Source organism: Vombatus ursinus, unplaced genomic scaffold (assembly GCF_900497805.2).
Source record: "Vombatus ursinus unplaced genomic scaffold, bare-nosed wombat genome assembly UNPS02008543.1, whole genome shotgun sequence".
Classification (NCBI taxonomy): domain Eukaryota; kingdom Metazoa; phylum Chordata; class Mammalia; order Diprotodontia; family Vombatidae; genus Vombatus; species Vombatus ursinus.
The window spans coordinates 1-16,527 of record NW_020948321.1 but is presented as its reverse complement, the minus strand read 5'-3'; the positions used below and the strand labels follow the sequence as shown (position 1 = coordinate 16,527).

Sequence of the window (16,527 nt, the reverse complement as noted above, 5' to 3'; positions counted from 1 at the left end):
GGGAAACTTGTTTTTAAAATAGCTTGACAATTGGATTTTGACATAATTCACTTCCTTCGTCATTCTATGCATTTTATTTTGTGCATTTAAAGTCATGATTCTGAGAAAGGGTCCATAGACTTCACCAGGCTGCCTGCCCAGGGGGTCCATGACTCAAACAAGGTGAAGAATAATTCCTACTCAGCATCAGAGCCCAAAGACCCCAGGGGGTCATCTGAACCCAGGTCTTCCTGCCTGCTCTCTCCACTACATCTCCCAGCTACCTTCTGCATCACGAAGAACCGAGGAAGGGTTAACACACAGCCGAGAAGACCAAGTCAATCAGGTGGAACATAGAGATGGAAATTCCAGTAATACATAGGAAATAATACTAACTAATATCTATCTAACAATTTAAAGTGGGCAAAGTGCTTTACAGGCACTCACATCGCTTTTCAAAAAATTAAAGAAGCAATAAATGAAACGGATGCTCTTCGTGAAATTTAAAATGTCTTTTTTAAAATGCAGTAAATCTTTCTAATGGTACTATTGGTGGAGTAGTGAATGGTTGAGCGATTCTGGAAAGCCATTTGGAATGATGCCCCACAAGGTTACTCAGCTGTGTATAACCTTTGACACAGTAACACTTCTCCTAGGCCCTTGCCCCAAAGAGATCAAAGAAAGAGGAAAAGGACTCACATGCACAAAATATTGATAGCAGCTTTTTTTAAGATAGTAAAGAATTGGAAACTGAGGAGGTGCCCATCAATTGGGGAATGTCTGAACAAGCTGTGGTACGTGAATGTAATGGAATACTACTGTGCTTTAAGAAATCACAAACGGACGGCTTAAGAGACAGTGGGGGAACACTTGGATGAACTAACGCAGAAAGAAGTCAGCAGAACCAGAACAATTCACCCAATGACAGCAATATTGTAAAGACAAACGGCTCTGAAGATTGAAGACCTCTCATCAACGCACTGACCGGCCAAAATTCTGAAGGATTCATGGTAAAGTAGGCTGTTCAGCTCCTTCCAGAGAAGCCATGGAGTCAGACTGAAGAGTGGGACTTTTTTTTTTTTTACACAGCCAATTTGGGGATTTGTTTTGCTTCATTATATGTGTTTGTTAACAGGTTTGTTTTTCTTTCTTTGTCTTTTTTTTCTTTTCCCTGTTTTTCAGGGAAGTGGATTTTCACTGATTAAAAAATATATATAATTTTAAAAGAACTTTACTATGCCCATGAAATTGATATGTGGTAGACTTCATTACCCTAACATTTACAGCATTTTACAGACAGAGAAACTGAGGCATCCAACTAGAATGCCACACAGTGAGTGTGAAGAATGAAACCATTAGACAGCCAGGTTTACGCTCATTTGACTAACAAATAATACTCTGTGAATATTTACAGACAATGAACTTTGCTAATTAACAGCATCCCTGTGTCCTGCATGGTGCGGGCCCTCACAACCTTATGCCGGAGAGCCTGCTGCTTGGTCTTCTAGCCTATCGCCCACTCTGTTGTCAGAGTGGTCTTCCTGAAGTCCAGCTCTGACCACATCATCCCCCTATTCACTAAATCCCAATGGTTCCCTATCACCTTCAAGATCAAATAGAAAATCCTTGGGCTTTTAAAGCCCTTCACATTCCTGGGCCTTTCCAACTTTTCAGTCTTCTCACACCATCCTCCTTCTATGTACACAGAGATTAAGTGACACGGCTAGTACGTATCTGAAACTGGATTTAAACTCAGGTCTTCTGGACTCCAGCCCCAGGGCTGCAGTGCTGCCTAGGTGCCCCAGTTTGCAGCTAGGTTGGGGGTGGGCTGGGAATACTCACAGCACTCCTGAGCGGCTCGGATGCACAGGTCTTCCACGGTATAGTCCCCACTGAGCAAGTGGAGGGGTTTCCTATCGGGCAGATAGAACACCACCTCCACCCCAGGCTCCAGCACATCCAGATTGACCTCATTATTCTTGTAGCTCCTCATTTTTGCACAAAACGCCATGGCATTGCAGTCCTCTTTGAAATTTAGATACTATTTGGGAAGAGAAGTGGACATTACATAAAGTTATAAGAGGCTCATAGCTCCAGAAAGACAAGCCAGAAGGAATCCGTGGAGCAAGCCTTGGGGTCCTCTCCCTGCCTCCCAAGTAAGAGTGAATTCCAACCAAAGGCATTTGTTCAGCATCTAATATGTGCTTAGGCCCCACTAGCCCTGAATCCTGAATCCTCTGACCGTGGGACCCTTCCCTCCCTGCTCCTCCTCAGTAAGTCCCGTGACCGGAGGCTGAGGCAGGCTCAGCTCTCCTACGCTGGCCTGGCTGCTGTTTGCTGCCCCTGAGAAGAAAAAACCCCCAAGGTACATTTGTCCCAGAAGCCCGGGGCCTGCCTTCCCCTTTGCTTTGGTTTCCTCTTGAGGTACTCTTTTGCTTCCAGACGGGGTCCCCAAGAAACAGCTAATGCCCATGGGAGAGCCCAGGCCAAGATGCTCAGTTCAGGGGGCTTCCCTCCACCACCAGGATTCATTTTTGCTGAGGCCGCTGGAAAAATCCCAGTAATGCCTTCAAAGAAGGTCCCTGAGAGGGTGAGGTGGGCACAAGTCAACTTTCCTCCTCCAAAAATATAATCAGATAAGAAAAAGCGCTTAAGCAAGGCTTTTCCTGACCTTTCTGCCAGTCTTTGGAGCTTTCTCTTTCTGGAAACTACTGGGCAACATGTTGTCTACGTGATGTATTGACTTTTCTGTGTTGAGTCTTTCCCCTCCCCTGTCCCTAGCATAGCGTAATATGGGCACCTACTGTGCACTTTATAATCTCAGACAGAGAGCTACTTGGAGAAGCTTCAGTGACTTGCCCAAGGTCACACAGCTATTAGGAGTCAGAGGCAGGATTTGAACCCAGGTCATCCAGACTCCAAGATCTACTCTCTTTTCTGCACCACTCTCATTTGAAGTATTACAACTTTACAGTTCTACAGTTGAAGAAACTGAGTCTTGGAGAAATGAATTGACTTGCCCAGGGTAATATGGCTTGGATATGTTAGAAGTGGGGTTGAATCCAGGTCTCCCAAACTCCAAGACTAGCTCTATCCACTGTACTACTCCAACTCCCCATAGCCCCATTTTACAGATGAAGAAACTGAGGAGAGAAAACTGAGGCTGACTTACCTTGGGCCACATAGCTAGTAAGTGTCAGAGGCCATATTTGAACTCTGGTTTTCCTGACTCCAGGCCCAATACTCTGTGCACTGGACCACTAGCTGACAGAAATCTGGACTTGGAGTTAGGAAGATCTGAATTTAAATCCTGCTCAAACACTTCCTAGCTGTGAGACTCTGGGCAGGTCATTTAACTTCTCTCTCAGCACCAATTTCCCCATCTGTAAAATGGGGCTAATAATGGCACCCATGTCACAGGGCTGATGTGAGGGTCAAATGAGAAGACATCTGAAAAGTGCTTTGCAAACCTTAAGGGACTACAGAAATATTACTAATATCATTATCATGATTATCCATATAGAAATAAGCAAATCAACATACCTGCATTTATTCGGCTGTGTGCTACCCTCCTCCTCAGACAGCGGAATGTGTTGTCTTTACCTTTTCTCAATCACTTCAAAAGCTGATCTGAGCAGAGAAAGAAAGAAAGAAATGAGCGCAAGGGTACCTCCCATCCGGATAAGAAAACAAGACATCTGATCCATAACTAAGAAAAAGTCACCAACAAAAGAGCATGTGGGCAGCAAGTAAAGAATTCTAAAAGGCTGGTGTGGCCTTTGAGGGGCCAAGAAGGTCCCTGGTCGAGCGTAGAGACAACGCAGCCATCATTGTCTTGTTTCATCTCCAAAATGGAGCCAGAGCTTTTGCGTCCTGGAGGCAAGGATCCTGAGCAGGTGAAGGATCCATCACCATTTGGTCAATAACATTTCTCTGGGTGGTCTGTAAACAGCTCCCCAGAAGACCCCTCCTCACTTCCTTGAGAATTCACGCCCCTGCCTCCAGATCACTCAGCTCTATTAACAGTGAAGTAAAACGCTTTTATCAGCTGTCCTACCCTAGGGCTATGAATCAATCAATCAATCAGTCAGACATTCATGAAATGCCTACTATGTGCCAGGCACTGGATATACAGAAAGAAGCAAAAGACCATCCCTGCTTTCAAGGAGCTTACAATCTAATGGAAGGAAAAGAAGGGAAGGGAAGATGGATCTGGGGAGTGTAGAATAAAACTTCTTTGCTTCAGCAATTCCATGTCAAGACCAGATTGACCTAGGGGGATTTAGAGATTCGGATATAAAGAAACTTTGAGTCATCTGTGTAGACATTCATTAAGAGCTCACTCCAGGAAAGGCACTGTGTTTGGGGCTGGAGATAAAAAGAGGAAAAAAGTGGCATAGACCCTGCCCTGAAGAAGATCAGGCCCCTAGTAAGGCTCTCATACGAGGCAGATGGGCTCAGCCCACAGAGCTAAGGTCCTTCAGACCAAGGAGCATGAGAAATTATGGGAGTATTTATAGCATTATCAAAAAAAAGAAAAATCTGGAAATAAAATGGTGCCCATTGACAAGGGTAGAATAATCACATTACAGAATATGAATAAATCCGGTACAACTAATACAGAGAAGCCTGGGAAAACTGATGCAAACTGATGCGAAGCCACGCAGAACCAGAACAACAATGTGTGATGATTACAATATTCCAGTAAGGCAGAGAAGGGAATAAGTCTTTATTAAGCGCCTACTATGTGCCGGGCACTGTGCTAAGCACTTTACAATCATTATCTCATTTGAGCTCACAACAACCCTAGGAGGAAGGTGCTGTTATTATTCCCATTTTACAGTTGAGGAAACTGAGGCAAACAGGGTTAAACGACTTGCCCAGAGTCACACAGCTAATGAGTGTCCGAGTCTAAATTTGAACTCAGGACTTCTTAACTCCAGGTCCAGTGCTCTGTCCACTGAAGGAACTGTGATTTCAGCAACACGGACTTCAGTTGTGAGAATGCTCTCCGCAGATGCCATTTGTAACTGCTTGTGACAGTGGATAAGTCCTCTCTTGGACACCTAGCTGTGGCATCATCTACAAAATGAGAGGGTTGGACCCGATGACCTCTGTGGTCCCTTCTAGCTCTCAATCTGTGATTTAGGAAGGTGCCAAGTCAATTAACCAGAGAAGTTCACTGACTTGCCCAGAGTCACTCATCTTATAAGGACTGGAGATTGGTTGGAGCCCAGGTCTTCCTGACGCTTAAGCCCAGTACTTCAGCCCCTCAGTTGGCTACATCGCAATGAAATGAATACAAACAATGCAAAAGCAAACAATGTAAAATCCAGCCAAAATCTAATTCCTAAAACCAATCTTGGCCTCAAAGGCTAGGAATGCACTGCTCCTCAGCCCTCACTTCTATTTGACCCAGATTCTACTGGCGACATCAACAGAACATGAGAAAGAAATGGGAAGAAGAAGACTAAGTAAAGAAGAGGTGGGGTGATCACCGGGTAAGATGACAACTCTCTTCAACTAAAAATTAGTTGAAACAATAACTTCAGCAAACTTGCAGGATGTAAAATAAATCCACACAAATCATCAGAATTTCTACATAATACCAATAATATCCAACAGGAAAAGACGGAAAGAAAAGCTCATTCAAAATAACCATACAATGTATAAAATACATTAAGTCTGCCTACCAAGATAAAAACTATACACATATAACTCCAAAGCATTGTTTCCAGAAATAAAGACAGACCTAAATAACAGGAAAAATATTAATTGTTCCCAAGTAGGGTGAGTCAATGAAATAAAATGACAATATTGCCTAAATTAGTTGACTTATTCAAGGTAATACCAAACTACCAAAAGATTATTTTACAAAACTAAAAAATAATGAAATTTACACGGACGCAAAAAAGGTCAAAAAAGCTCATAGGTAATAATGAAAAGTCGGAATGAAGGGAGCTTAGCAGCGTCTCCGACTATACCATGAGCAATAATTCTCTAAACGGTTAGGTTGCTGTTGTTTACTTGTTTTTGCCATGTCATACTCTTGGTGACCCCATTTGGGGTTTTCTTAGCAAAGATACCGGAGTGATTTGCCATTTCCTTCTCTTGCTCATTTTACAGATGAGGAAACTGAGGCAAACGAGGATAAGTGACTCGTTTAGAGTCACACAGCTAGTAAGTGTCTGAGGCCAGATATGAACTTAGGAATATGAGTCTTCTGTACTGGATAACAAATAGAGAGGTTGATCAGTATAATCGATTAGGTACTCAACTTATAGAAGTAGATATATTTAGTAGCCTAGTATTTAGTAAACACAAACGTCCCAGATAATGGAATAAAGACTCACTAATTGACAAAAACTCCCGGGAAAATCAGGCAGCCGTATGGAAGAAATTTAACCTACACCAAGATAAGCTCCAAGTCCATACATGACCTAAGTATATCATAAACAAAATTAGAAAAATCGGGAAAAAAATTACCAATCAGATCCGTGGATAGAAGGAAAATTTATGACCAAACAAGAGGTAGAGAGATTTACTGAAGATAGATCATTTGATTATATGAAACTCAAATTTTTCCACAAACAAATCCATTAAAGCTAAGATTGAAAGAGAAACAATTGGGGCAGCTAGGTGGCGCTGTGGACAGAGCACCGGCCCTGAAGTCAGGAGGACCTGAGTTCAAATGTGACCTCAGACCAAACACTTGATACTTACTAGCTGTGGGACCCTGGGCAAAGTCACTTAACCCCAATTGCCTTAAAAAAAAATAAAAAGATAGTGTGAAGGAGAAAACAAGCTTTTGGGGGCAGGTAGGTGGTGCAGTGGATAGAGCTCCGGCCTTGAAGTCAGGAGGACCTGAGTTCAAATGTGGTCTCAGACACACAACACGCAACATACTAGCTGTGTGACCTGTGGGCAAGTCACTTAACCCCAATTGCCTAGCAAAAAGCAAAAAAAAAAAAAGGAAACAATTAACTAGGGAAATTGCCATTGTGGCAAGGTCTCATGTCTAAGATATATAAAGAACTAATTCAAGCTTACAAGAAAAGGAGCCATTCCCCAATGGATAAATGACCTAAGGATATGAACAGGCAGTTCTCAAGGGAGGAAACTCAGGTTATCTATAGTCATGTGAAAACAATGGTCCAAATGACCACTAATTAAATGAGGTACGTACTAGAGTTATTAGAATCATCCCCATTTTATTTATTTTTCTGTGGATTTTTAAATTTTATCTTTATTTTGAGTTCCAAATTCTCTTCCTCCAACCCTCCACTACCCATTGAGAAGGCAAGAAATCCGATACTCATTATACATATGAAATCATGCAAAACATTTCCACATTAGCCATGAAGAATGAACAGTGTTGAAGACTCCTACAAATCTGTGAAGCATGAAAATCAGCAGAAGCAGGAGAACAGTTTATACAATAACAACAATGTAAAGACGAACAAGTTTGAAAGCTGTAAGAATGAGGACCATCCATGATTTCAGAGGACCGGTGATAACTGACGATGATGAAGAAACATGCTGATGGAGTTCATGGGCAGAACAAAACACACTTATTTTCACATTCCTTCAATGAGGTAATTTGTTTTGCTTTGTCTGTGCATATTTGTTACAAAGAATTTGTTTTTCTTTTCTCTTTCTTTCAATAGGGTGAGAAGGAGAGAAAATGGATTTCAGCTCATTTAAAAAAACAATTTTAAAAAATAGAAGGGGTGGCTACAGATGTGGACTGTTGCATTTACTTTCAGATGAGCTCACTGCATTATTAGTTTTACTCAATTGCTATACTTTGTTACATGAGAAGCAAAGGTAATCTTTGCTTATAATGTAAAAACAAAACATCAATAAAACTTAAAAAAAGAAATAATGGCTGACATTTCAAAGAAATTTAAGGTGGAGAGAGATCACTTTCAGGAAATGAAAGGGAGGGGGAGGGCTGGGAGAGGAGAGCTGATCCCTACCCACTGGACCATATATACCCCAGAGGAAATCACACAATCCAAGGAAAGGAAGGTGTGAAGGTGTGGCCCACCGCACACACTCCCACACCCTAAAATGGTTCAATAGTTTTGTTTACACTAAACAGCCCAAGGCAGATGGCAGGACTATCTAAATAAGAGACTGGAGGGGGTCCATAAGGAAATCACCAGCAATTACAGCAAAGGGGCTACAGGGCAGACGTGAGGGATCTATGTCATGGGGGCCTTACTCAGGTAATATCATTTAGCAAGCACCACTGCATACACACCACTCTATCAAGCATCTGTAAGGGGAAGAACTAAAGGAAGAGTTCCCCAAAAAAGCAGTGAAGACGATAGCAAAAAATAGTACAAAAATATCCCACATGGAAACGGAAAAGAAAAAAAAAGATCGCTACACACAACACAATAGTCCAAATCAGTTTGGTACAATAGACAGAGAATTCAACTGGCAGGCTGGACCTGAGGTCTAGTTTCTAATGAGCTGTGCTACTTGGGGCTAGTACCTTCCCCTCTCTGGTTCTCATTTCCCTCCTCTGTAAAATGAAGAAGTTGAACTAGATGAACGCTGTGGCCCCTTCCAACTCTAATATTTCATGGGTGGTCATGCTTTGTAGCTAGAGAAGAGATCTCCCCCTGGACATAACTTGGTGGAAGCGACTAAGAAGGAATAGAAGGAAGAAATTTCCTGAATAACTCCAGGCAAGGAAGGATTTCTTTAAGTATTAATGCTGTCCAAAAATAGACTCAGTACTTGCTGACAGATGGGAACTGGACCTAACATCTCATTGGGGTAGGTAACTTCAGGATGAGGAAATCCCTCCATCAATGCAAGTCAGCACCGACACTGAGAAGTTGAGTGACATACCTAGAGTCACAAAGCCAATGGAAGGACTTGAACCCAGCTCTTACAGATTCTAAGGCAAACTTTCCAGCCATTATGCCAGGCTGCCTCCAGTAATACTTGTTTAATCAAGAGACATTCAGACACAGACACCAAACATCACGATTGTATCTGGACAGCCCAGGGCTGAACATTTTAATAATCTTTTGACAAAACAAAAAATCAAATAAGGGTGGTACAAAGTTAAAAGATTAATAACGGTATACCAAGTCAGCAGAAAAATGAGGGTAAACAAAGGTAAGTCAGTGGGGCTCAGTGGCCAATATGGGGTAGGAATATTCTAGGGAAAGCGTAAGCTACTACAAACTGAGCTGGCATTTTCCCATAGTCCTACCTGGAGGCAACAAAACTCCCTCTGCCATTCCTCCATGGGCTTCACCAGGGGCTAGAGATAGCCCTGGGCTCTTGAAAGGACCCTAGCCAGCAGGTTCCCCCAAGCGAGTAAGGGCCAGCCCAGGAGGCTGTCACTGAAGGACAGCTAAGGGCTAAGAAGCTGGGCAAGTAGTGGGTAGAGTGTAGGACTAACGTTCAAATCTCAACTCAGATGCTTGCAAGCCGAGTGACTTGGAGCAAATCACTCCACCTCTCTGGCCCCCAGTTCTATCATCTGTACATTGAGGGTGTCCAGTAAGGTCCCTTCTATATCTGTAAGACCTATATGGACACTGAATCACTCCTGGGCCCAGGAAGTCATCATGATTTTACAGAAAGAGAAACTGAGGCCCAGAGGGGAGAACTGACTTACCTGGGGTCTCTCTAGATGCCATCTGAATCCTTTCCTTAATATTGTTGTTGTTAGTGCCAGAGAGCTGTGTTCAAATGTGGGCTTGAACCCTGTGAAGCAACAGACTTTTTTCCCCCTTCAAAATCATGGACTTCCCTTCCCCTTGACCCGGATTCAAGCCTTGATTCTGGGGCAGGAGAGCCCGTGACTTTGGCCAAATTACATCCTATTGTGTGAAAGTAAGATTATAATCCAAGCCCGATGCACCTGCAGGGAAGGGCAGGCAGGTGTGTGCCGGCAGTGAAGCCAGCAACAAGTGCCCCGCGCTCCAGGCTATCGTCATTCAATGGAGCATTAATGGAGAGGCCAAACAACCGAGTTTCTGTCCCTAGAAGACAGCCACGTTTCTCAAACCTTCTTTTCTCCCTGATGACACCTAGTACAGAGCTCTGCAGAGATCAGACACAGCTAAAGAGGGGATGATTAGACTGAATTTTGTTTCATAGAATGAGAAACTTAAATGAATCCTCAGGAAGTCATCTAGACTATGCTAAACCCTCCTTAAAGCATGAGTCCTGCTTGTCTGTACATAGCTGTTTGAATGCTGTCTCCCCACTACGTTGTGAGGGCCTCCTGGGCAGGATTGTCTTTTGCCTTTCTTTGTATCCCCAGCACTTAGCCTGGCATATAGTAGGTCATTAATAACGCTTATTGACTGACTGACTAGGTGCTTAATAAATGCTTATTGACTAACAGACTGAATAACTAACCACCACTACCCTCATTTCAACCTCTTGCCAACAGGAGTCAATGAGTAGAATTCTAAGCACTTCCTATGTGCCAGGAACTGTGCCAAGTTCTGGGGATGTAAAGACAAAAAGGTGCTAGTAATGAAACCGATGCTACCTTTGTTTCTGGAAAGTGACATCCATCTGTCACGTGGCTTCACTCATTATCTCTAGGACTCCCCAGATCAAATGCCTCCACAAAAGGCACCACTCTGTTAGAATGTCAGTCCCTTTTGGGCCAGAGCTATCTCCCGTTAGCATCTGTAAACCCAGAACTTAGCATAGTGGCTGGCACATAGTAAGGATTTTAAATGCTTTACCATTCATTGTCAGTCAGAAAGCCTTATGAGGTGAGGGACACAGGTGGGGATGTGCTAGTGCTTAGCTATGAATTTGCTGGAGTATGTATTTTGTTTCAAGATAAAATGTATCAACAAAACAGTGATACCACCACAAAATAAATAAATGGATGGATGATGCATGGACGGATAGAGGGACACACGGATGAATGGAGGGACAGGTGGCATACAGATGAATGGACAGATGGCTAGATGGATGGGTGAACGAAAGAAAACTAACAGCCTCACAAAAAGGAGAATTTCTGGTTCTTCTGCTCATGAACACACCCCCACCAAGTACATTTCGATCTTATTCCTAGATAGTGAAAATGGGAAGGATCAAAGGGGAGGACTTAGAATTGAAAGGTACCCTGGAGGTCATCTAATCCAAACCTCCATCTGGCCAGAGAGATGATGTAATTTGGCTGAAGTCACAGGGCTCTCATGCCCCAGAATCAAGGCTTGAATCCAGGTCAAGGGGAAGGAAGTCCATGATTTTGATGGGGGAAAAAAGTCTGTTGCTTCTAGGGTTCAAGCCTACATTTGAACACAGCTCTCTGGCACTAACAACAACAATATTAAGGAAAGGATTCAGATGGCATCTAGAGAGACCCCAGGTAAGTCAGCTCTCCCCTCTGGGCCTCAGTTTCTCTTTCTGTAAAATCGTGGGGTTGGACGGGATGACTTCAGCAGCCCCCTCCACCTTCAGATCCAAGCTCTTGTGCTCTGACCTGCTGAAGCCTCACCTACCTCGGCCCACGAGGCTTTGCTTTTCTGGATCTCTGGTCCCAAGCATCCGTCCACCGCAACACCCCAGCAGCTACCCTCATGCCAGTGCAAGCATCCTCCCCGTCCACGAGGGCTCCAACCAGCAGAACTGTCAGAATATAAATATCAAACCTGCTATTTTCTCCTGGCAGCAAGGCAGAATGATTGCTTTTCTATATGCCGCTCTGCTTTCCAATTATAGCCCAGATTCCGGGAAGGCCCCAGAACACGGACTGCAGATTCACTTACAATAAACTTCCAGGGACGATCAAACAATCAATGTCTGCTCAATCGCTCACCATTTATTGCCTCACGGGCCCAAGGAGCTCGCCTTCACTCAGAGAAATCGACTTCTCCAGATGAGGCTGAGCTTTGTAGCCACCAGAGTCAATACCATTTTCCTAAGAGCTCTGTGGTGTCTGGGACGCTCCCTTACCCTTTCTATTCCACCTGGAACAGACTGAGAGGGCTAGAGAAGAGGGGGCTTAGCAGGCCAGGAAGTCATGTCTCCCCTGATTCATGGAAGGCTGGAAGTGAAGGCTTGAGGGCAAAACAAGGTCCCCAAAATTCCTAAAATGAAATGATGGAATCGGCTGCCCCCTCCTCTTAACCTGTCCCTAATGTCTTCATTCTAGTGAGAACTAGTTGAGCTCCTTTGTATTCCCAGGACTTAGCACAGTGCCTGGCCTATGCAGTAAGCACTTAATAAATGCATATTGACTTGACTGGCACATAGAAGGTTCTTAATGAATGCATATTGTTAGAATCTAAACTCCTTGAGAACAAGATTGGTTTTGACTTTTCTGTGTATCCCAAGTGCTCAGCACAATCCTTGGCACACAGTAAGCAGGCAAGATATGTATGTTGACTCACTAACTTGTGGAGGTTGTAGGGGTAGATGTTCTCTGTGGTCCTTCCAGCGCTGAGATTCCATGATGGTTGGCAGATCCGAGTGAGTGACGACTGGGGGTAAAGGGAGGGATTCCGACCTTTGCATCTTTAAACTAATCATTCATTCATCCCACTTTTAGTGAATGCCTTCTATAGGCAAGATCCATCTAGGCAGCAGGGAACGAATGACTTGGAAGCTGGAGGATCTGGGTTCAAATCCTGCCTTTAGTTCTATTGCTTATGTGATCTTGGGAAATCACTCCATCTACCTGAGCCTCAGTTTCCTCATATGTGAAATGGGAGGAGGTAGACGAGATGGCCTTCCAGCTCTGGATCCATGGTGCCCTTAAATACTTGTAGACAGCCCTTATGTCTCCCCTGAGCCTTTTCTTCTCCACGTTCCTTCAAATGCTCCTCCTCTGGCACGGACATAGGGCCCATCTCCAGCCCGTTGGCCTCCTCTGCATGAGCAAACCTTTCTCTAGCCTTTCAATGTTCTGCCTAAAATGTAGCCCCCCTGCTCCAAACTGAACAGCGTTTCCCAGGTTTGATCGGACCGCAGAAGAGTAGAGCGACAGGGGACAAAGTGGGTACGGTGCTGGCGTCTGAGTCAGGAAGACCTGAACTCAAATCCCGCCTCAGACACTTACTAGAAAGTTATTTAACCTCTTTCAGCCTCAGTTTCTTTATCTGTAAAGTGAGAATAATAATAAGATCTACCTCCCAGGGTTGTGGTAGTGAGATAATATTTGTAAAGTATTTTGCAAACCTTTAAATCTATAAAAATTAGCTGTTATTATCACTCTTTTGGGTCAGCTAGGTGGGACAGTGGATAGAGTGCTGGGCCTGGAGTCAGGAAGACCCGAGTTCAAATCCAGCCTCAGTTACTTACTAGCTATGTGACCCTGGGCAAGTCACTTCACCCTGTTTGCCTCAGTTTTCTCACCTATCAAATGAGCTGGAGATGGAAATGGCAAATGACTGCAGTATCTCTGCCGAGAAAACCCCAAACGGGTCATGAAGAGTCAGACACAACTGAAAAACACTGAACAAGAAAACTGCTATCTGGCCCAGACCCAGGCACCAATAGTGTAGCTATAGCTCTTTAAGATTCACCAAGCACTTTACAAATGTTATCTCACTTGATCCTCACAACAACCCTATAAGGTAGGTTCTATTATTACCTCCATTTTACAGAGGAGGAACCGAGTTAAATAACACTTGCCTAGGGGCATACAGTTGTTGCCTGAGTTAAGATTTGAACTCAAGACTTCCTGACCAAGCTCTGCACTCCATCCATGACACCACCTAGCTGCCTAATCAGGTTATAAAGTCTGCAAGGACATAGGTGTGTCTAAACTATTCTCCTCAGCTCTTGTTGTCACCAGGAATCTCACAGAGCCCAGCTACTACAATTTATTCATGTAATTTTCTCTTCTTAAAATTAGGCAAGAGGCTGAACTATGGAGGACGGAAACTCGAGGGGAAATGCTGCCCATCCCCTTTGCTGCCATCTTTCCCATTTCCCTAGGACCAAAAGAGGCACCATTTTGGTTCACCAGTCACTGTGGCTGCACGCTGGCTCCCAGGCACCGCCTTTCATCCTTTTCACTGCTAGAGGAAAAGGTAGCTGCACTCTCCTTCATGAAGTCAGGCCAAGATTAAACAGGCACCAAAATGCTCCTAGGAGGGTGCTACTAGATAGTGTAGGATGGAAGGGACCTAGAAAGTCTAGGGACAATCACTTCCCCACTTTGATCCTCAGTTTCTTCATCTGTATCATTATTCCAACTCTAAAGAAATAACATGAAGTTTCCAAAGATGAAATTTGGGAGCAAAAGAGAAAAAAAATCAAGTCCATTTTCATATGAAAAATCTGTTAATAAAGAACATTCTTCTATTTTAATTTCATATTAAAGATTTCAGAGGGAAGGAAATCACTGGCTTGAACATTTTCCAAGGAGCCCCTGTTCTCTTGGTATGAAACACACCACACCACACCACGCACAAGACATGTGACCAGCCTCAATTTCCTTTTCTATGGTGTAGGGTTATTTTCTTGTGTGCTTATTTTTAGCAACAAGGAGACACCAGCAAATTCTATTTTTGAATATTCCGGGACAATGAGTGCACAGCCTCTGGGGACGTCTCTGGGAAAACCTGATTATGAAGAACCACAGGACACGTTTGGAAATGACCTTAGAGAGAACCCAGCTTAAGCCATTCATTTTTATAGATGAGGAAGCTGTACAAAAAGAAGCTACATGTGTTAAAGTGACCGAATTCCGAAGGTGGCCAGCCTTAGACTTTCACTCCCAATTCCCCCACCCTGATACCACCTCAATTCTGTGAAAACTTCCCTCCAGACTCAGGAAACTGCCTGATTAACAGATAGTCAATACAGTAAATGCTTACTATGGGCAATCAATGTACATGTATTCTTTAAGTACCTACTGTGTGCCATACAGGGCTAAGTATTACGGATACAGAAACACAAAAGAAATAGCCCCTGCCCTGAAGGAGTGTACGTGCTATTGAGGGTGATACTATGGGCACATATAAATATGCACAAAAATAATAAGAGGCTTGGGGGTGTGGCACTGAGGGGGATCAGGAAAGACCTCATGGAGGAGACAGTGCTTAAGCCGAGCTTTGAAGAAAACTGGGGATTCTAAGAGCAACCGATGCATAGGACAGGCCCTGGAATTATGGTTTCAATGGTAAAAGGAATTTTCAGATGAGAAAACTCCCACTACCAATGCAGGTGGCATCTGATCTTCAGTTCATGGTGGAAAGAGTCTTGCCTAGGGCACTGGGTAGTTAAGTGAAATGGCCAGGGTCACACAACCACTATGTGTCTGAGGTAAGACTTGAACCCAGATCTTGCAGACTACAAGTGTGGCTCTCTGTTCACCACCCCAGAATGCCCCCCATCCTATAATTTAAAAACCAGTTTAATGTGAGTTATTGAGCTACCAAGCATATGGGCTCAGTTGAGCACCTTGAATGCTTCCACTGAGAGGCAGCTTGGAGTAGCAGATTGAACACTGGCCTTGGAGTTGGGAAGATCTAAGTCCACAATCCCACCTCAGATGCTAACTAGCTTTGCTGTGTGAGCCTCAGTTTCCATGCGGTTGAAATACAATTGCAACACTCACCTCACAGGGTTACTGTGAGGATCAAGTAAAATTCTTGGAAAACCTTGAAAGTCTACATGCATGATCGTTATTCTTAATATTATCAAGCTCATGCCTACGCTGTGGCTGAAGGGCACACATTGGCTTTTACTTGTTTTTTGACAGGGACCATGACTGTGTCAATATCTGTAGCTCCAAGCACAGACATTCTCCAACCAAAGAACATTAGCACCTGCTCCAGGACTGTGAGATCTCCTCAGCTGCCTGGGGGCGCTGACCAGCTCAGGGTCACCCAGCCATTGGGTGGGTCAGAGAGGGACTCAAACCCAGGTCTTCCCAGCTGTGGGCTCAGTTCTCTTGACGTTGCACTTTGCGCCATCTCTCAAAAAAGATGAGTAAGTCAACATTTCAGTCTTCCACAGATAAACCCCATGACCCTGCAAGGGGGTAGTATTTCCCTTGCCAGAGTAACCTAGAGTGACGTATGTGGGGACGGATGAATCATTAACCGAAAAAGGAGCTGCCCAGGGAAGATTGCCCAATATCTCCATCCTAGCTCAGCCTCAGAAAGTGGCCACGGCTCCCAGAACGGTCTTGGGAATGACCTCATCTAATCCATGCACCAGCATTTCCAGGTTTCCACCACAAGGTGGCGGAATGGGTCACAGAGAGCGTGGGGGCTCTAAGCAAGGCTCTCACCCTGTTAACCTGTTGTTACCTAGTCTCCTAGGATCATATAGAGGTGTAAGGGTCCTTAAAGGGAGGGAGGGAGACAGAGAGGAAGGAAGGAAGGAAGGAAGGAAGGAAGGAAGGAAGGAAGGAAGGAAGGAAGAAAGGAAGGAAGGAAGGAAGGAGGAGGGAGGGGAAGACAGGGAAAGGAAGGATGGAGGAAGGGAAGGAAGGAAGGAAAGAAGGAAGGAAGGAAGGAAGGAAGGAGGGAAGGAAGGAAGTAGGAAAGAAGGAAGGAAGGAAGAAAAGAAGGAAGGAGGGAAGGAAGGAAG

The 16,527-nt window shown here is 44.1% G+C and overlaps 1 protein-coding gene across 1 annotated transcript in view; it reads right to left on the bottom strand.

Annotated features, from left to right (window-relative positions):
- Nucleotides 1-11,598, bottom strand: part of LOC114034203 (tyrosine-protein kinase JAK1-like) — a gene marked incomplete at its 3' end in the record, with an annotated part of 28,747 nt that extends 17,149 nt beyond the window's left edge. Inside the window, exons 1-3 of the mRNA XM_027849801.1 lie at nt 11,481-11,598; nt 3,523-3,609; nt 1,822-2,020 (exon numbers count right to left, since the gene is read on the bottom strand). Of these exons, the coding sequence (XP_027705602.1) occupies nt 1,822-2,020; nt 3,523-3,528 (205 nt within the window). The remainder of the gene's footprint in view (nt 1-1,821; nt 2,021-3,522; nt 3,610-11,480) is intronic.
- Nucleotides 11,599-16,527: the final 4,929 nt, after the last annotated feature.